The sequence below is a fragment of the Ranitomeya variabilis genome, chromosome 5 (assembly GCF_051348905.1).
Source record: "Ranitomeya variabilis isolate aRanVar5 chromosome 5, aRanVar5.hap1, whole genome shotgun sequence".
Taxonomy (NCBI): Eukaryota; Metazoa; Chordata; class Amphibia; order Anura; family Dendrobatidae; genus Ranitomeya; species Ranitomeya variabilis.
Window position 1 is genome coordinate 89,113,487 of NC_135236.1, and position 21,646 is coordinate 89,135,132.

The 21,646-nt window shown below is 46.3% G+C and overlaps 1 protein-coding gene across 4 annotated transcripts; it reads left to right on the plus strand.

Annotated features, from left to right (window-relative positions):
• The first annotated feature begins 905 nt into the window (after positions 1-905).
• Positions 906-20,888, plus strand: LMAN2L (lectin, mannose binding 2 like). Of its 4 annotated transcripts, none has more exons than XM_077262891.1 (9): positions 906-1,037; positions 3,753-3,871; positions 4,856-4,973; positions 5,068-5,150; positions 7,433-7,459; positions 15,716-15,877; positions 16,027-16,141; positions 19,382-19,501; positions 19,581-19,873. In XM_077262891.1, exons 2-9 carry the CDS (start codon positions 3,788-3,790, stop codon positions 19,721-19,723), a joined length of 852 nt encoding a protein of 283 aa, XP_077119006.1. In that variant the 5' UTR covers positions 906-1,037; positions 3,753-3,787; the 3' UTR covers positions 19,724-19,873. The 4 variants fall into 4 exon arrangements, with proteins under 4 accessions (XP_077119006.1, XP_077119003.1, XP_077119004.1 ...); XM_077262888.1 differs by lacking the exon at positions 906-1,037 and adding an exon at positions 1,118-1,375 and having other exon boundaries at positions 19,581-20,888; XM_077262889.1 differs by lacking the exon at positions 906-1,037 and adding an exon at positions 1,118-1,375 and having other exon boundaries at positions 7,436-7,459.
• The last annotated feature ends 758 nt before the right edge of the window (positions 20,889-21,646 follow it).

Sequence of the window (21,646 nt, forward strand, 5' to 3'; positions counted from 1 at the left end):
ACCAAATCATGGGTAATTATTGCCGCTGTCCGATTGTATATATGTAGGAACTATGAGCACATAATATATAGGTGTCGCAGTTGTGCGAGTAAGATGAACTGCATTTGCAGCCCATTACATAGTAATTTAGAGCGGAGATATCACCTGGTATACTTTGCAAAATAGAGTAAATGTGTTCATTGTTTCAGTCCCGCACGTTCCTTTCTGGGTCATGTTTAAACACTTTTGGTGTGATTCACAAAATACTGCTTGAGACCCGTGTAACTTAAAAATGGTTATGTTCTTTGTTACTAAATAAAAATATTTGTTTGATTCAATTATATGTTGTTGGTAAATTCTTTTGACTCAATTTTCTCCTGAAAAGTAATTTATTGATGAGTTATTATACCTACATGGGTTTACAATATAATTTGACTGGTGCCGTATAGAATTACCTGTGTATTGTTTGTGTGAGATCAGTGGCCCAAAGTCATTTAACCCCTTAAAAACATCACTTATTCAAATCTGTAAAAAATGTCTGTTTGCCCACTTTGATGCCAGTTCTGATGCCCAGAACCCATTTGGGCCAGGCTGAAGAGACATGGTTGGATGTGGGGCTCCCTGTTCTATATGTCTGCAGTGTGAGATCAGTGGCCCAAAGGCATTTAACCCTTTCTTCAACACTCTTTGGTGCCCATTTTTGTGCCAGTTTTATTGTTTTTGTAGCTGTTTTTCAGTGTATTCACATCAGGGCTCCTCACTGTATTGTATGTTATTATTGTGATGATTATTTTTTTGTTGTTAAACCTATAAAAAACAGAAAAGAAAAAATTGCCGAATAAGAAACTGACGAATTAGAAACCAACTTCAGCCTCGTGCTGAAGAGCGCTGCTGTCCTTGTAGCCAGAAGTGTCCTGGTCCTCAGGGGCCCCAGTGCTGGCGGAGCCTGCAGTCAGCCTGTCTGTGGGATAATGGCTCATTACCGGCAGCTACACAGGAGCTCCACACTCTCCGCCAGCCCAGGGGGACTGTAAACATTACTACTGCTCGTAACCCAGGTAACCAGGCGCACAGCCAGCTAACCAATCAAAGTGCAGCATTTACAACGCGCCTTCCTATTGGCCATCGGACGTCCAATGGTAACGTTACTGTTCTGGACGCGTCCGCTCGTCGTTCCTTCTCTCTGTTTTCTGATTGGCTGGCGCAAGTGACAGAGAGAAGAGTAGCAAGATGGCGGCGGCGGTTAGACGGTGTGTCCCAGTCAGGGGCCGGTCGGAGCGGCTGTGGACTTGGATAATTCCGCTGCTGCTGCTGGCGGCATGGCTGTGTGCTGTGGCTGCCGATCAGACGGAGGAGTATCTGAAGAGGGAACACTCGCTGAGCAAGCCGTACCAGGGTGAGTTATCAGGTGGAGCACTGGGGCAGAGGGAACGATACACCCGAGAGATCACAGGGCAGCGGTGTGGGCGAGGAGGGAGAAAGCAGGTGACTAGAAGTTATACAGAGTGCAGTGGGACTCATAGGGATCCTCCTGTAATGGGGGAGATGAGCAGAGCCGGAGACCACTGCTGGGGGGCGCCGTATACACCAGGGGTGGTCCGAGCCAGAGACCACCGCTGGGGGGGGCGCTGTTTACACCGGAGGTGGTCAGAGCCGGAGACCACCGCTGGGGGGCGCCGTATACACCGGGGGTGGTCAGAGCCAGAGACCACCGCTGGGGGGCGCCAGATACACCAGGGGTGGTCAGAGCCAGAGACCACCGCTGGGGGGCGCCGTATACACCAGGGGTGGTCAGAGCCGGAGACCACCGCTGGGGGGCGCCGTATACACATCGGCTTTATTAGTGCATACAGTATGATAGATTTTGTGACACCGATGATGTCAGTATTTCCACCCATAATGTTAAGTCGTGTTATTTACTAACTGTTCTTTTTCGTTGTGTCAACCATTTTGAAGTGCGTCCCCACTAATCACAAGATTGGAGGTCCTGGACAGGATGATTGCTGCCGCGCTATATTACCACATGTAGGGTACTTGCCTTCCTCGCTCAGTCCAGTAGACACTTGTGGCGACCATCCTCTGTGACCATACTTTCCAGTCTGTGTACTGAAGGGAGGAGGAAGGAGGATCAGGACCCTCAATCTTGTGATCAATGCGAGCCCCACAGATCAGATATCTTCTATCAGATGTTTAAGTAACTGAAATATTTCTTTCATGAGAAATTCGCTTTAAGGTGTTCTTCCCTACTTTGTCCTTAGGACAGGTCAGATGAGTGGGTGTCTTGACAGCTCCAGCGATCAGCTGTTAGCTGCAGTGACGGGAAGCTGGATGTTTTCAGAGACAGAACACCACAGCTCCCTCCGCTGTGTAGTGGCCATTCTCTGGTACTGCAGATCAGCTTGTGTTAAAGTGAAGAAGAGCTGAGCTGCAGTCCCCGAGAATGGTCAGTGCACAGTCTATGAAGCTTGCTCCGTGCCGTGTTAGCATCAAATCGCTGCTGGGGGTGTCATACAACTGATGGCTGCTGGTGCCGGGCGTCGTACAACGGATGGCCGCTGGTGCGGTGTGTCGTAGAACAGATGGCCGCTGGTGCAGGGCGTCGTACAACGGATGGCCGCTGGTGCGGGGTGTCGTACAACAGTTGGCGACCAGCGCATCTGCAGAACAGACATTAGAGGTTTCCAGGACTTGTACCCATCATTCAGGGCCCCATACATAGAAGAGTAACGTCTGCTGAACCTGATGGTATCTTCTGCCAGTCTGCTGTGTATGGGGTCTCCTGCCTGATAACGTCGGTAGAGATGAGGGTCGGGCATGTTGAATTTGAACATCTGACTCTTTTGTTATGCAGACGATAAGCCAATATCTCAGGCATCTGGCAGAGGCTTTCTCAACTCTTCCCTTTGAAGACACGTGAAAATTAGGCCAAAGGTTATGATGTATTGGGGGTCCGGGAGAGCTAGCTGTTTAATGTGAACGAGCACCCTCAGGATAGGTCATCAAAGTGACATTAGTGGTGGCCCCCACCATCACTAAGAAGCTGTGATTAGCTCCAGAGGCGGCCTCATGTAAATGTGTAATTCTGCTCCGTACACTTTTGTGGGGGTGTTGGACTCTCGCTAATCTTGTGTGTTGGACTCTCGCTGGTCTTGGGTGTTGGACTCTTGCTGATCTTGGGTGTTGGACTCTCGCTGACCTCGGGTGTTGGACCCTCCCTGATCTTGGGGGTGTTGGACCCTCCCTGATCTTGGGAGGTTTGGACCCTCCCTGATCTTGGGAGCTTTGGACCCTCCCTGATCTTGGGAGCTTTGGACCCTCCCTGATCTTGGGAGCTTTGGACCCTCCCTGATCTTGGGAGCTTTGGACCCTCCCTGATCTTGGGAGCTTTGGACCCTCCCTGATCTTGGGAGCTTTGGACCCTCCCTGATCTTGGGAGCTTTGGACCCTCCCTGATCTTGGGAGCTTTGGACCCTCTCTGATCTGGATATGTCATCAATGTAAAGTTAGTGGAAAACCCTTTAGTTCTCTGCCCACCCAAGAGAGCAGAACATGGGCAAGAGTGGCTTTGTTTTTGAATAGTTAAGCTGTGTTTAATTAATTTTATAAAACCAGGCCGGAAACCTGTTCTAGACAACCCATCAACGTATCTATAGGCCTGCAGTGACTGAACCCAGGGGGCAAATTTTGGACATGTGGAAGGAAATTGGAGGAAATTAACTAAGAAACTTTTATCCCCGGAGCCTCTTTACAGATGATGATTTCTTGTCTTTCAGGTGTGGGCTCTTCTTCTTCATCCCTATGGGACTTAATGGGCAGTGTGCTGGTTACTCCTCAATATGTCCGCCTCACTCCAGATTCACAGAGCAAGCAAGGAGCTGTGTGGAATCGTATGGTAAGGCATGATGCAGTATTTGCCCCATTGTTTCTGTTTTGCTATCTATTAATGACCTGTGATATATTTATTGGTCACAGTTTGGGTGCAGGATCAGGAACTGAGCATGACCCACCCAGGGTAGGATGTGGTTGTGTTGTACAGGCAGCACCTTCTTCTAACAGCAGAGACAGGAGCCAACTCTGATCGCTGCTGTTAAACCACATACTTAACCAAAAAAAAAGTGAACTGGGGTATAAGTTGGTATTCAAAATAGGAGCATGTTCACACTGGCCATTACACAGACTAAACCCAAGACCGAAAGAAAATGACATATACCTTGCTATAAGTAAATAAGTAACAGGAATAGTATGTATAAATAATGTGAGGTATTGATTAAAAAAAAGCGTAAAAGCCATCGCACCAGCGTTGATGTCACTTTTACTTATGGTAAGGTTTTAATACTAGAGGTCAGGGCCATCCCGATTGTGGTACACCTTGTCGCTGGTGGGATGGGCTTTATGCTTTTTTGTTTGCTAAGTGCTTTTTACTTACACCAGGGTATATGTTAATTTTGTTTCTGTCTTGGGTTTTGTTTAACCACATAGATGTCTGTGGTTTGAAATGGCGCAGCCTTACATCTTGGCACACATCTCTGGCCCCTCGGGCAACACATTCACAGTGTGCCGATGGGTTATCATGGCAGCTAGCTGGAAGCCTGCTGAATGGCCAATCATCACCATCTTGGTTCTACTTTTTAGGAGGTTGTTATTCTTAGTATATACTCTGTAATATGGGCTCCTGATCAGTAGACGATAAGTACCACAGTGTATTTAGTATTCGTATGTGACGATGGGAATGTGTTCATTATGTGTATATGCCGGATAGAAGGTTGTAAGTCCGACTCCATAAATGACAGTCAACGGCCATTCTAAGCTCAATGTGCTTACTCTTGTCAGATCGCAGTCCCTCCATAAATGACAGACTATACATTCGTTTTTCCAGCCCTGCTACCTACGGGATTGGGAGCTACAAGTTTATTTCAAAGTCCACGGACAGGGCAAGAAAAACCTAAACGGTGATGGCTTTGCCCTCTGGTTCACCAAGGATCGAATGCAAGAAGGTGAGAAGTTGTTCCTCTGCTTTCTAGGCTGCGCGGATTCATGTCTTGATGTGATAATGTTTTTTTTTTTTTTTTAACCGATCTGATGTTTCAGGTTCTGTGTTCGGAAGTAAAGATAAGTTTGTAGGTCTGGGAGTGTTTGTGGACACGTATCCGAATGAGGAGAAGCAGCATGAGGTAAGTGTGCCATTACTTTACTGGCGGGTCTCATTTCTGGTTTTTATCTTGAATTCATTGCCATTTGCTTTAGAAGTTACTGTATTATTAGTAACGGATTCATCGCCAAAGCTTCCGATTTCACTGGGACTTTCTCATGTGTATAAGCAGGAAGAAGGATCGGACATGTTGAATCGCCCGATGCCTTTTTTCCACTAGAACAAGGCCAGAATGTGTTGAATGGAGAAGATGGCCGTTTAAGCTCCCTCTACTCCATTGAAAGGCAATGATAACGACAGCAGAGTGCAGCATTTAAAGAAGCATGGAAATATTAACTCATTAATAGATCCACACTTCTGTGCTGTGGGAATGTATCTTCAGTGCTTATTTAGGCTGCACACTCCGCCTGGCAGGACCTGTGGTCACGTGATCATACCATCACAGGTGCTTCTGCACTTCTATGTTGCTGCCTGCTTATGATTGGTCAGCCTTATACAGGGAGACGAAGTGCACACCCCCAGTGAAAACTTTGTGATACTACACAGCTACTTTTACTTTAATACAGTTAAATCATTAGGTGCCAAATATTTCAATGCTAATATCTTAGCAACGAAAAGGTGAAATAATAATAAAAAGACAGTTTATTCCGCTCTGCAGCCGATATTACATCATCTGTTCAGTTTAACATGAAAACATTGGTGAAATGTCCTTTTTAACTATCGTAGTGACTCCCATTAGTCTTTGGAACAGATGGGCGTATGTGAACCATCCACTTTATTTAAAGGGAACCTGTCACCCCCAAAATCAAGGGTGAGCTAAGCCCACCGGCATCACGGGCTTATCTGCAGCATTCTGTAATGCTGTAGATAAGCCCCCGATGTATCCAAAAAAATGAGAAAAAGAGGTTAGATTATACTCACTCGGGCGGTCCGATCCGGTGGGCGTCGCGGTCCGGTCCGGGACCTCCCATCTTCTTACGATGACGTCCACTTCTGGTCTTCACGCTTCGGCTCTGGCGCAGGCGTACTTTGTCTGCCCTGTTGAGGACAGAGCAAAGTACTGCAGTGCGCAGGCACCGGGAAAGGTGAGAGAGGCCCGGCGCCTGCGCACTAAAGTACTTTGCTCTGTCCTCAACAGGGCAGACAAAGTACGCCTGCGCCAGAGCCGCAGCGTGAAGACCAGAAGAGGACGTCATCTGATGAAGATGGGAGGCGCCGGAACGCGACACCCATCGGACCGGACCGGGACCGCCCCTGGGTGAGTATAATATAACCTCTTTTTCTCATCTTTCAGGATACATCGGGGGCTTATCTACAGCATTCCAGAATACTGTAGATAAGCCCCTGATGCTGGTGGGCTTACCTCACCCCCGATTTTCGGGGTGACAGGTTCCCTTTAACGCCTCCAGGCCGCCACCTTACAAACAGAGAAAAATGAGGGATGTGAGTCCTAGTTGGGGGTCTCCGCAGTGGGATCTTCATCAATCTAACAGTTATCACCAATCAAATAGAGGGGATAATTTTTGTAGACTGTGAAACTTCTTCATTGGGGTTGTCTCATCTTAAATTAGTAAAATTGCAAAGTTCTTTTAAAAACAGGTAACTTTGCAATTTAGCTCTTATTAAAAATCTTGTCCGTTCTCAAGAATGGAGGGATTTTACTGCCTAGTATTGTCCAACACTGCGGTCTATCTGAGGTGTGTGGTTTCCTATGCAAGGAACGCAGTACTTACAAGCTCTCTGCTATACAGTTTGCAAACGTCCCACTGAAGCTGAGTGGATCACTGGATCCGAATGGCTTCAGTCCCCCTGCGCACTCTATTTGGGCCAGTGGCTCCTTCCCCGACCAGCAGTTAGCCGGCAGGCAGAGGAGCGGTACACAGTGCTCCTGAAGAGGGAAGAAGCTGACAATCAATGATAATTTTAATCAATAGATCTTGGAATAATAATAATTTCCACAATTGGATGTGTTTAAAATGTTCCTGTGCTGAGATAATCTTATAAATGTGCCCCTGCTGTGTGCTGTGTAATGGCTGTTTCTGACGTGCAGGAACATTTGAAATCGATGGTTATCTTAAGTTATGGTAGACGAGACCTCCAGATGTGAACAGGCCCACCAAAGTCAGAGCAGAGCATGTCCTGTTCTGCACCCACAGTCTGGCTGATAACTGAGAACTATAACGGCTTCCTGGCATGTTTAGCGGATATTCTGTACTGTCTCTGCTCTTCCCTGGATGTTACTAGTTGCAATGTTTGTGTGTTGTTGCCTTTGCTTTCTCCTCTGCTTCTGGACTGCCATCTCAGAAGAAAAGGTACTCCGCAGGGAATCAGGTATATTAAGCTCCTCTATTAATACACTTGCCTTTCTTTGTCTTAATGCATGCAATGTTTGGTATAATAATGATTTATTAGTCATCTGTATGTATCCCCTGTGATATCTGCACACCTTCACGTTTTCTGCACATCGCAGAAATCCGCGCACTTACACATCCTTGGCTGCTATCAGTGAGGTTATTAATGGTTGTCTGAGGAAGGTTTTGCTGCACTGAATGCACTTGGGCAAATCATCAATCTCCTCTGCTGGCAGCTGCCTTTGCAGTTACCAATTAATGATGTCCCAAATGTGCTTGATGGGAGACACTGCAGGCCATGGTAGCACGTTTAGGCCACACAAGCTGCTCACAGTAGCCTGAAAAACATGTGACCTGGTGACAATTTGTGAAATAGCTGTACAACTGGTTGCACTACTGAATAAACGTAACGCCGAGCTGTTTGTGTACCTGGAATGAAGACTAAAGGGGTCCCCACACCATAATACTGAGAGTAGAACTGAAGTGAGATTCCTTTGTGAAGACCCTTCATAGAGCTGCCCCTGTGGTCTTCAGCTGGAGACAGGCGACTGGAATGGAGCAATGGAGGTCTGTCCTCATCACCGATGAATCCCACTTGAGTCTTGGATGCAACAATAGCTGTAGATTTCTCTGGAGACCACGTGACCAACGCCATGGAGAGGCCTTCACAAGGGAACATCACACCAGTGGATTATCATTTTTCACAGGATGATTGCTTCTGCAGCATGGGGATGTAGCAGCATCCCCATGCTGTAGAAACTATCAGCTCTGTACTGACAAAGAAACTTACTGATCATGCACTGCACATTATCAGCATGTTTCCTAGCTCTGGTGACCCGGATGTAGTCATGACGACATCGGGTCAACATGGCAACGATCTCCGATCCAAAGGCAGAGGGTCTGTCAGCGTTCTATCGCGGCATTTCGGGGGAACTGATAAAGGTAAGGGGCGGTCACACCGGATATTGATTTTGTTTAAGACATCTCTTTTTGCTCATTCACTTGGCATTATGTTAACCCCTTAACGACCGCCGATACGCCTTTTAACGGCGGCCGCTAAGGGTACTTAAACCACAGCGCCGTTAATTAACGGCGCTGTGGAAAAAGTGAATAGCGCCCCCCAGAGTCGGATTTTCTCTGGGGTCTCGGTTGCCGAGGGTAGCCGAGACCCCAGAGAACATGATTCGGGGGGTTTTTACCGACCCCCGAGTTGCGATCGCCGGTAATTAACCGTTTACCGGCGGTCGCAACAAAAAAAAAAAAAACGCGATTTGCCGTTTAATTTCTCTGTCCTCCGATGTGATCGCACATCGGAGGACAGAGAAATGTGGTCCCCGATGGCCCCCAATAGCCCCCCAATACTTACCTACCTCCCCCGGTGCTCCTCGTGTCTCCCCATGGGCGCCGCCATCTTTTTTCCGGGAAAAAATGGCGGGCGCACGCGCAGTGCGCCCGGCACCCGGATGTTCTTTGGGGTCTCGGCTGCCGGGGGTAGCCGAGACCCCAAAGAACATGATCGGGGTCGATTTGCACCGACCCCTGCTTTGCGATCGCCGGTAATTAACAGTTTACCGGCGACCGCAAAAAAAAAAAAAAAAAAAAGCGATCAGTTATTTCTCTGTCCTCTGATGTGATCGCACATCAGAGGACAGAGAAATAGGGGGATTCGGGGACCCTATCATACTCACCCGGGGTCCCTGGGTCCTCTTCTGTCTTCTCCTGCCAGCCGGCTTTTTCATCATGGCGGGCGCATGCGCAGTGCGCCCGCCATCTGCTGCCATCTGCCGGCCGGCAGGAGAAGACAAGTTGGGGCTAAAATTAGGGTTAGGGTTAGGGTTAGAGTTAGGGTTAGGGTTGGGGCTAAATTTAGGGTTAGGGTTAGGGCTAGGGTTAGGGTTAGGCTACTTTCACACTAGCGTTTTTTGGCTTCCGTCGCAATGCGTCGTTGGAGAAAAAACGCATCCTGCAAAAGTGCTTGCAGGATGCGTTTTTTCTCCATTGGCTTGCATTAGCGACGCATTGCGACGGATTGCCACATGTCGCATCCGTCGTGCGACGGATGCGTCGTGCTTCGGCGGACCGTCGACACAAAAAAAACTACATGTAACTTTTTTGTGCGACGTGTCCCACATATTTCAGTGCCACGTGCCACGTGCCACGTATTTAAGTGACACGTGCCACGTATCAAAGTGCCACGTGCCACATATTTCAGTGCCACGTATCAAAGTGCCACGTGCCACGTATCAAAGTGCCACGTGCCACGTATCAAAGTGCCACGTGCCACATATTTCAGTGCCACGTGCCACGTATCAAAGTGCCACGTGCCACGTATCAAAGTGCCACGTGCCACATCTTTCAGTGCCACGTGCCACGTATTTAAGAGACACGTGCCACGTATCAAAGTGCCACGTGCCACATATTTCAGTGCCACGTGCCACGTATTTAAGTGACACGTGCCACGTATCAAAGTGCCACGTATCACGTATTTCAGTGCCACGTATTTAAGTGACACGTATCACGTATAAGTGCCACGTGTCACGTATTTAATTGCCACATATTTAAGTGCCACGTATCAAGATTTTCCATGGAGAACAGACACATCCAGAGATATGTCTGCTCTCCACGGCTGCAGCAACACACTGACAGGAGCCATAGTTCCTGTCGGTGTGTCACTGCGCATGCGCGAGCGAGTTTACCGGCGGTCATTGACCCCGGCACTCTCGCTTAACGGCAGTGCTGCGTGGGAAAGTTCAACGCAGCTGTACTGCTGTTAACCGAGACGCCGGAGTCATTGAACTCCGGAACAGTACGCGATACACTGCTAGGAGCTTCGCTCCTGGCAGTGTATCGCCGGAGAGCAGCCGATCGGCGTGGGACACTCGTTTTATGGATTCTGCGGACAGGGAGTATGAATTTGGTTTATTATTTTTGGATTTTTTCCTGGAGGATCGAGGGCTTCGCCTACAAGTGTGCTGTTGGTGAGTATATACTCTGTGTTATATGTACTGTGTGTCATGTATGTGTATTGTGTGTAGGTGTTTTGTGTAACTTTACAATTGTGCTAAGTCGCCGGACACAGGGACAACTCTCCCATCCTAATACCGGATGGGAGTAGTAGTCCCATACGGCGACTTAGCACAATGGTGGCACTAACGTCGCATGGGGACACGCACACACACACACACACACACACACACACACACACACACAGAAGGACTCCATGCTGCTTCACTGGGGGGCGGGGGCTTCCCTCTTCCTGTCCGACGTCACGTCCGGTCCTGGGTGTCAACCCCTCCGTACAAAGACGCCGACACCCAGGACAAAGGCGCTGTGTGTGGAAGGTAATATGGGGCCCTAGGGGGATACGCAGACACGCCGCTGCGTAAAGAATTGACATGTCAATTCTTTTTACGCCGGCGTGTTTGCAGACAAAAGCGCCGCGTTTTTTTGCGGTGTGTCTGAACGGCAAAGTGAATTTCTCATTCACTTTGCCGGCAGACGAAAATGACATTGCGCATTTTTGAAAAGCGCCCGCAAAATAGCGCTCAAAAATGCGCTATGTCTGAAAGTAGCCTAAGGCTTCTTTCACACTTGCGTCGGTACGGGGCGGTCGCAATGTGTCGGCCCGATGTACCGACGCACGTTGTGAAAATTGTGCACAACGTGGGCAGCGGATGCAGTTTTTCAACGCATCCGCTGCCCAGTCTATGTCCTGGGGAGGAGGGGGCAGAGTTACGGCCACGCATCCGCGGAAATGGCGGACGCGACGTACAAAAAAAAGGTTACATTGAACTTTTTTTGTGACGACGGGGGCTAAAGTTATGGTTAGGGTTGGGGCTAAAGTTAGGGTTGGGGCTAAAGTTAGGGTTAGAGTTGGGATTAGGGTTTGGATTAGGGTTGGGATTAGTGTTACGTTTGGGATTAGGGTTGGGATTAGGGTTAGGGTTGGGATTAGGGTTAGGGGTGTGTTGGATTTAGGGTTTTGATTAGGGTTATGGTTAGGGTTGAGATTAGGGCTGTTTTGGGGTTAGGGTTGTGATTATCGTTAGGGTTGTGATTAGGATTATGGATCGGGTTGAGATTAGGGTTAGGGCTGTGTTGGGGTTAGGGTTGGAGTTAGAATTGGGGGGTTTCCACTGTTTAGGTACATCAGGGGGTCTCCAAACACGACAGCCAATTTTGCGCTAAAAAAGTCAAATGGTACTCCCTCCCTTCTGAGCTCTGCCGTGCGCTCAAACAGTGGTTTACCCCCACATATGGGGCATCAGCGTACTCGGGATAAATTGGACAACAACTTTTGGGGTCCAATTTCTCCTGTTACCCTTGTGAAAATAAAAACTTGGGGGCTAAAAATCTTTTTTGTTGGAAAAAAATATTTTTTTTTATTTTCACTACTCTGCATTATAAATTTCTGTGAAGCACTTGAGCTTTCAAAGTTCTCACCACATATCTAGATAAGTTCCTTAGGGGGTCTAGTTTCCAAAATTTGGTCACTTGTGGGGGTTTCTACTGTTTAGGTACATTAGGGGTCTGCAAACGCAACATAACGCCCGCAGACAATTCTATCAAAGTCTGCATTGCAAAATGGCGCTCCTTCCCTTCCGAGCTCTGCCGTGCGCCCAAACAGTGGTTTACCCCCACATATGGGGTACCAGCATACTCAGGACAAATTGGACAACAACTTTTGGGGTCCAATTTCTCTTGTTACCCTTGTGAAAATAAAAACTTGGGGGCTAAAAAATCTTTATTGTTAAAAAATATATATTTTTTATTTTCACGACTCTGCATTATAAATTTCTGTGAAGCACTTGAGCTTTCAAAGTTCTCACCACATATCTAGATAAGTTCCTTAGGGGGTCTAGTTTCCAAAATTTGGTCACTTGTGGGGGTTTCTACTGTTTAGGTACATTAGGGGTCTGCAAACGCAACATAACGCCCGCAGACAATTCTATCAAAGTCTGCATTGCAAAATGGCGCTCCTTCCCTTCCGAGCTCTGCCGTGCGCCCAAACAGTGGTTTACCCCCACATATGGGGTACCAGCATACTCAGGACAAATTGGACAACAACTTTTGGGGTCCAATTTCTCTTGTTACCCTTGTGAAAATAAAAACTTGGGGGCTAAAAAATCTTTATTGTTAAAAAATATATATTTTTTATTTTCACGACTCTGCATTATAAACTTCTGTGATGCACTTGGGCATTCAAAGTTCTCACTACACATCTAGATAAGTTCCATGGGGGGTCTAGTTTCCAAAATGGGGTCACTTTTGGGGGGTTTCTGCTGTTTAGGCACATCAGGGGCTCTCCAAACGCGACATGGCGTCCGATCTCAATTCCAGTCAATTTTGCATTGAAAAGTCAAATGGCGCTCCTTTGCTTCCGAGCTCAGCCATGCGCCCAAACAGTGGTTTACCCCCACATATGGGGTGTCGGCGTACTCAAGACAAATTGTACAACAGCTTCTGGGGTCCAATTTCTCTTGTTACCCTTGGTAAAATAAAAATTTGGAGGCAAAAAGATCATTTTTGTAGAAAAAATGCGATTTTTTTTTATTTTCACGGCTCTACGTTATAAACTTCTGTGAAGCACTTGGGGGTTCAAAGTGCTCACCACACATCTAGATAAGTTCCTTGGGGGGTCTAGTTTCCAAAATGGTGTCACTTGTGGGGGGTTTCCACTGTTTAGGCACATTAGGGGCTCTCCAAACGCGACATGGCGTCCGATCTCAATTCCAGCCAATTCTGCATTGAAACAGTCAAACGGTGCTCCTTCACTTCCAAGCTCTGCGGTGTGCCCAAACAGTGGTTTACCTCCACATATGGGGTATCGGCGTACTCAGGAAAAATTGCACAACAAAATTTGTGGTTAAATTTCTGTTTTTACACTTGTGAAAATTAAAAAAAATGGTTCTGAAGTAAAATGTTTGCAAAAAAAAGTTAAATGTTCATTTTTTTCTTCCACATTGTTTTAGTTCCTGTGAAGTACGTAAAGGGTTAATAAACTTCTTGAATGTGGTTTTGAGCAGCTTGAGGGGTGCAGTTTTTAGAATGGTGTCACACTTGGTTATTTTCTATCATATAGACCCCTCAAAATCACTTCAAAGGTGATGTGGTCCCTAAAAAAAAACATGGTGTTGTAAAAATGAGAAATTGCTGGTCAACTTTTAACCCTTATAACTCCCTAACAAAAAAAAAAAATTGTTTCCAAAATTGTGCTGATGTAAAGTAGACATGTGAGAAATGTTATTTATTAACTATTTTTTGTGACATATCTCTCTGATTTAAGGGCATAAAAATACAAAGTTTGAAAATTGCAAAATTTTAAAAATTTTCGCCATATTTCCATTTTTTTCATAAATAATTGCAAGTAATATCGAAGAAATGTTACCACTAACTTGAAGTACAACATGTCACGAAAAAACAATCTCAGAATCAGCGGGATCCGATAAAGCGTTCCAGAGTTATAACCTCTTAAAGTGACAGTGGTCAGAATTGTAAAAATTGGCTCGGTCATTAAGTACCAAATTGGCTCTGTCACTAAGGGGTTAATTGATAAAAATATCAACAATTTCGTTTTCTAAAACATCCTTATTCAGCAGCATTTTTTCACATCCACACCTGCCTAAAGCTTTTGCATAGCAATTTGTATGTATGTATGTATGTATGTGTGTATAAATATATTATGCGTAGTGTTGGTGAATGAGACCTGCAGACAATAATCCGTCTTATACAGTCATTTCCTTCTGTTTGTCTTCTGCACGGATTAGTCTCCAGTCTTTATTGGATGTAGGCAGCTCCTTGAGTTGTTTGCTAAGATGAGCTCGGCCTCCTAAACTAAACACATTGTGAAGTGCTCATCAGCCATAGCTTACAGCACTGAGCAAACCATATGTTCTCCCGCGTTACTGGAAAATAACGTACAACTGAAGAACCAGACAGTTTACAAGAAGGATGAAAAAATTGTAGGTCATGTGTAGAACGCTCACAAGCAGGGAGAAAAATAAACCATGTTGGATTATTCCCCACTGTCTCCCACAAATCCCTAAAACCGCTACTAGAGGTGTATAGAACGACCCTGCCCGCCCACCTCTACAGGGATTACTGTGCATGTTAAGGCTAATGAGTGCGGTCAGTATTAGTCGTCTCCTCTGTATATAACAGTAACTAGCTATTGAACCCGTTCTACGCCCGGGTGGCGAACATTTATGTTGGTATATGGTCTCCATCCTGGTATGTGCTGCTCCCATCATGCGCCCGCTTCCTGTCATGTGCAGCCCCCATCCTGTGCCCTCATCCTGTTTTGTGCGCCTCCATCTTGTCATGTGCTACTCTCTTCCTTTGCCCTCATCCTGTCATGTAGTGCTCCCATCCTGCGCTGAGTGCGGCTGTGCTGCCTGAGTGCGGCTGTGCTGCCTGAGTGCGGCTGTGCTGCCTGAGTGCGGCTGTGCTGCCTGAGTGCGGCTGTGCTGCCTGAGTGCGGCTGTGCTGCCTGAGTGCGGCTGTGCTGCCTGAGTGCGGCTGTGCTGCCTGAGTGCGGCTGTGCTGCCTGAGTGCGGCTGTGCTGCCTGAGTGCGGCTGTGCTGCCTGAGTGCGGCTGTGCTGCCTGAGTGCGGCTGTGCTGCCTGAGTGCGGCTGTGCTGCCTGAGTGCGGCTGTGCTGCCTGAGTGCGGCTGTGCTGCCTGAGTGCGGCTGTGCTGCCTGAGTGCGGCTGTGCTGCCTGAGTGCGGCTGTGCTGCCTGAGTGCGGCTGTGCTGCCTGAGTGCGGCTGTACATATTGGATACAGCACCCCTGCAGCCAGCACAGCAGAGAGCTGACTCCGCCCACACGCGTCCCTGGTCACATGGTGGTGACATCATCAAAGGTCCTGGAGCTCCGCTGGGATCTACATGTACCCTGACCTGAGCTGCAGAGCACGGAGCCCCCATGGCCGGTATATTGGGGGGAGGATAAGTAAGTTGTTGTGCCGGGTCCCCGGCTGCGTCACTCTGTCTGTGGAGTCCCGATTGCGCAGGTGCATCACGCTTGCACAGTCTATAAAGGGTTCGGACAGAGTGATGCTCCTACCGATATATTATAGATGAGTGCGGTCAGTATTAGTCGTCTCCTCTGTATATAATGTAATGAGTGTTGTCGGTATTTGTTAATTATGACTGTCAGATGATTTATCTAATATGGAAAGTATGATAAGGGAATGTATAAATCTCATCCTCCTTTTGTCTTCCTCTCTTTTACCAGCGCATATTTCCCTATGTGTCGGCAATGGTGAGCAATGGATCCCTGACCTACGATCACACCCGGGACGGTCGTCCTACAGAGCTCGGGGGATGCACAGCGATGGTTAGGAATCTGAACCATGACACTTTCCTGGTCATACGCTATGTAAAGCGCAGGCTCACGGTAAGAATGTATTTTTTATTCTCTTGTATGGACACCTGCACACAGCGGTCGGCACATACGCAGATTGAGAACTATGTATGAAGTGATTTATCGAACATTCATCTTTTGCCACTCACTTGTCCTCTCTTCGTCCTCTATATCACGGACAGATCATGATTGACATTGATGGGAAGCAGGAATGGAGGGATTGCCTCGATGTTCCCGGCGTACGTTTGCCCCGGGGATATTACTTTGGGGCTTCAGCAGCTACGGGAGATCTTACAGGTAAGATGAAATCCATTCTTGCTGCTGCCAATTTTTGTGTTTGCCTCTTTTTTTGTTTTCGTTTCTCCTTCTTCCAAGAGCCATAACGTTTTTTGGTTTTTTTCTTTTAACCTGTGTTTTTGTTAACAATATCTTTTTTTATTTTTTTTTTAAAATAACAACAAACAGTGTATACAATACTTTAGACTGACAAACATTGAAGTCTACATAGGGATTAAACCTACAGAAAATAAAATACAACATAACATAACATACAGGGCTGTATTCACCAGATTACAATCATTAATGACTACTATTAAATTAGAACAATATTTTCTGGATGATTTAACCAACTATCCCAATCAACATTGAAAACGTGTAACTTATTATTTTTGTGTGCTATCATTTTTTCAAAAGCACAAAGTTTTATTTATTGATTGTATTATCTCTTTGTTAGCAGGATTTCCAATATCTTGTAATCACTACTTTTGTAGCTAGAATATGTGAGGCAATATTAACTTGTAGTTTTAATTGACACCCTTCAGCTTTATTTTTATATAATTTACAGAAAAATGGGGCTAAATTTGAATTGCAGTGAAATAGTGAAAAAAAAAAAAAAAAAGTATGCAATGTCACCATTGTTTTTTGTATTTATGGCCGCCTTTGTGCTGTAAAAATGACCTGCCACTATGGTTCTCCAGGTCATTTCAATTATGGCAATACTGAATTTGTATGTTGTGTTTTTTTTTTTTGTTTTTTTTCCTATTTTGGCGTTTAAAGGAAAATTCAGACCTGTATCTTTATTATTTTTTACTTTAATAGAGAAGTGCAAGGAGTGAGGGCTTGTGTTTTGCATGACCAGTAGATTTTTTTTGTAATGTTGGTGTATATATGACATTTTTTAATGTATTATATTCAATTTTTTGCCATGTTAGGAAGAGCCTTAGGCTACCAGTCTGCAGTCACTCTGTGACTACAGATTCCTTAATCCTCATTGCTCGCACTGCGCTCTGGACGGTCATGTCACCACAAGCATGCGATTTGAATACTTCCGGCAACATTCCTACTAGACTGTATCCGACATCACTCAATAAACTTGCATTGAGCGGAGCCACGCACATCTAGTCGGCATGTGACCGCATGTATGCAAATCACATACTTGTGGTTATGGACCCAGTGCACAAGGCGCCAGCACCGGAGAATCCTCACAGGGCGCAGAGCGAGAAAAGAGGATTTTATAAATCAGTAGTCACATAGTCTGCAGTCACTCTAAGGCTATGTGCACACGTTGTGGATTAGGCTTAGGAATTTCTGGTGCGGATTCTGCCTCTCCTGGCAGAAAACGCACCTGTGTTTTTTTTGTGCGGTTCCGCAGCGATTTTTTTTGTGCATTTTTGCTGCGGTTTTCTTGCGGATTTGCTGCGTTTTTTACCCCTGCGGTTTTCTATAATGGAATGGGTACAAAAACGCTGCAGATTCACAAAAAAGAAGTGACATTGCTACTTCTTTTAAACCGCAGCGGATTTTCCGCAACGTGTGCACAGCATTTTTTTTTTTCTCAGTGATTTACATTGTACTGTAAATCAATTGCGGATCTGCAGCGTTTCTGCACTGCAAAAAACGCTGCGGATCCGCAGAGAATCCGCAATGTGTGCACATACCCTAAGACCGAACAACCCTTTTAAATATGTAGCAAATATAATAATCTATTATGAAGCCCAGCCACAGACTGAGCTTCATGGGAATAAAAAGATGGCGGTGATAGGGTCCTTCATCTGGCTGCTATGGTGATCAGCCAACTGAAATCTCCTTGTGTGAAGAAGATGGGCACGCAGGCCAGTTGCAGCCATTTAAATGCCACTGTCAGACAGCAGCAAGTGGCGCCAGCTCTGGTCTCTGGTGTTAGCGGCAGGTGTGGAGTTTTATTATTCACACTGAACCCTTCCTACGACAGGAAGGGGTAAAAGGGTTTCTCCTCTTTGGTCCATGCCTACTTGTTAGAAAGGCCTTGACAACAATCTGATCACAAAGAGTTCTCCTGCTGGGATCTCCTTTAGTCTGTAGGGAAACATGGCAGAAAGTGTTTAATTTGCCTACAGCGCCACCACAGGAGAAGGTAAGCATTACAGAGCGTGCATTCACATCTCTGGATTGTGTGCGTAATGGAGGACTGGACGGGTCCTCCAGTACGAGATACTCTCTGTAATGGCTCTATTTTCTGGCCAAGAGATGAGGATCCTGAACCCAACTACTGCCTCCCTAATAGGAGATATGAAAATGTGTTTTCTAAGTTAACGATCCCTTTTTATGTGAGTTATGGGATTTCAGGCTTAAAGGGAACCTATCCTGTGCAAAACAATAAAACAAAACGCTATTTAACTGCAGTTATAGGGTTAATTTGTGCCTGGTTGCCTTAATTTTGTCCCGGTAGCGACATTTTCACTAGCTTCTATGCTCCTAAGAGCTTTCAGTAATTGGGGCGCGCACGGAGCGGCTGCAGTCACCACTCACTAGATTTTGAGCGGCGGCTGTATTGGCCCCGAGCACTTTGATTGACAGCTCGCTCTGCACATACACGCTGCGATGCGGCCCGTCAATCACAGTGATGGCAGCTATTTCATGCATGCCCCATTACTAATAGCGAGGTTATTTCCTCCCGGTCGCTGGGCTTTCAGTAAGGCTTCCCACCATGAGTATTTGATGTTTTAGAGTTTCTGCACCTTTTACCGTATGTAAATTGGGCTACTATTTTATTTTTCATGCGTTTTTATAACGTATTTTTGTCTATTTTTGAGATGTCATTTTTTACATAAAGCTGCTTTGTTCTTGAAACTTCATAGTATTCGACTGTGATAAAACTTTCAGTCCTGTGTGGATTACATGCATTTTTTAATTGCATATTTTCTTCATTTCATTCAAGCCTATGGGGAAAATCTGCAAATAAAACATATATTTAGCTCAAGAGGAATTGACATGTTGCGGATGTCGGCTGCGCAACAAGAAGATGGCAAAGTTGGCAGGAGATCGCTATAAATCCCGTCCACTTTGAAAGACACTGAAAATATCCTGTGCCAAAAACTCCTCTTGGCAACGTAACCTAAGGCAGCCAGGCCTCATTTTCATCTTTTTAACCCTATATCTCCAGGTGATTTAACTCTTTTGCACATGACCGGTTCCCTTTAAACAGTGAGATCAGTCTGGGGTATGAGATAGGTGGACCGCCCCGTGCCTCATACAGATATTGTCCTGTCTTCTGTTCAGACAACCACGACATCATCTCTCTGAAAGTGTACCAGATCAGCGTGGAGCGCACCCCTGCAGAGGAGAAGATGGACAAGGAGGTCTTCATCCCGAGTGTAGACAACATGAAGCTGCCTGGAGGTGGGTCGCCAGGTACCACGTCCTCTCCTGTCTAACATGTATATGCCATGATCTAAACTTCCTCTGGTTGCTCTTCCAGTGGATGACCCAGATGAGTCCATGAGCGGCTTTGCAGTCTTCCTCATCGTGTTCTTCACGCTGATCGGTCTGGTCTTCGCTGGCGTCATTCTGCTCATTGTGTACAACAAGTGGCAGGAGAGAAGCCGGAAGCATTTCTATTAAGTCCATGACGCGCCCGTCTGCCACGTTCTTCGCCAATGGCGCACTGATGAGACTTGCAGACAACGTCCCTGGTGGAGAGTCATTCTGTGAATGGGTCGGAGGATGAATCCTTCCAGCTGGAGATGTAGCAGATGCCGCTCCTGTTGGGTTTTTAACACTGGTTTGTTATTTTATTCGCTGCTACCGGAGTCTATCTGTAACAGATCCATGACGTTTTCATATTTGTCTGCGCCTGACTTTGTACATTTCACCTACACACAGTGGTGTCCGCCGTGATATCGGGCGAGCCAGCTGTCTATGCGTTTATGATGGCGGTAAGTGGCAGCCCGCAGGTGAACACTGCTCGAGTCTCTGCTGTCTGTAGGTGAGGCAACTATTGAAGAACAAGCAGGAAGGACGTGGTCTTCTCCGCTGCAATCTCTATACACTGTGGGGGGTTTTGTTATACAATTGTATGTTCTGTTGATTAGTGATGAGCGAGTGTGTAATTAGTGATAAGGTGTTATCCGATCATTATCGGGGGCTAACCGAGTGACTTCCGCATGCTCGGAAAATATGGTCGAGTCCCCCGGCTGTTCGACAGCTACAGTACACATGCAGAGATTTCCTGTTTGTTAGGCAATCCCTGCATGTGTGTGAACAGCCTGAGACATGCAGCTATGCAGACTCGACCATGTTTTTCGAGCACGCCAAAGACACCCGGTTAGCCCCCGAGCTTTCTCTAATAACACCTTATCCCTGCACGTTCGCTCATCGCTACTGTTAATGTTTCTCCACATCAGACAGAAAGGAGATCGGACCACGGCAGTAATAGATGTGAGCTCATGTGCCTTCAGGATGCAGAGCGCTCTCTCATCTTCTGACATGACTATTTTAATAAATGCTTGTATTTTCCACAAAATAACAATTCTGAAGCATCTTTCCTAGAATTTTACATGGTGCTGTTCATCTGTGAACCCTCCTGGAAATGTATAAATCAATTCCCAACTAGGTGCTGCCATTCCCCCTTGTCAGTGGAGTGTTTTTTGTTTTTTTTATACACTCTGTTTTAACACACGACTGTTTTAATAGGATGAGTGATTTCCATGTTCTTGACAGATGGCACTCGTACGTATGTTTTCTATGGGGCCGTGTACATGTACAATTTTTTTCCCCTCGGACCAAGAAATCGCGGCAACACCAATTTGTCTCCGAGAATCAAATGGCACTCGCCCATTCACATCTATGAAGAAAATCGGACTGCACTTGGATGATATCTGACGGCGATCTGATTTTCATGGGCTAACATAATGGAGAAGATGGAGAAACTTTTCTTTCTTATTTTTACTCTCCACTTCTCCAGGAGAAAATCAGGTCCTTCTCTGATCGGAGTCTGATTAGAAATCGGACTGGTTTTCTCGGCTGGAGAGAAGGCGGTTATCTGCACCTGCCCTTACACTGTACGATTAGTGCGGACTTTGTCAGGCCGGATTCACACATCTTTGTCTTTCAGTCCAAGTACAGACAGTGCTGCAGGTACTGATACACCCTTATACATGCCTATGAGGCTGTCGGGAGGCACGAAACTCATGGCCGGTGTGCAAAACCCTGATGTGTAAATCCGGCCATTGAGTAGGATAACCCCTCATTGAGAATAGTAATTTCTTCATACGTTTCCGGAGGAGATGACTGATGCGGCCCAACAATGACTACTAAGGAAAGATGCTCCAGTTGTGTTATTTCCTGGATAGCGCAAGATGTTTTACCTAGAAGGAGCAGACGGGTCTCCATCACTAGTTTTAGTTGAAAAGTTTAAATATATGTTTTATTTTAGAAAGAGGAATGAAGCTATCCATAACAGTACGAGGGTGAGCGCGGCATAGAGATCCGTCCTGAGAGCCGCGCACGATGTGAAACTCATGGCCGTCCTCCGGTCATAACCAC

Coding starts and splice junctions, on each gene's coding strand:
- LMAN2L (XM_077262888.1), top strand. CDS start 1,210: ATGGCGGCGGCGGTTAGACGGTGTGTCCCAGTCAGGGGCCGGTCGGAG. Junction 1,376..3,752: donor GCTGAGCAAGCCGTACCAGG/GTGAGTTATCAG, acceptor CTTGTCTTTCAG/GTGTGGGCTCTTCTTCTTCA. Junction 4,974..5,067: donor CAAGGATCGAATGCAAGAAG/GTGAGAAGTTGT, acceptor CTGATGTTTCAG/GTTCTGTGTTCGGAAGTAAA.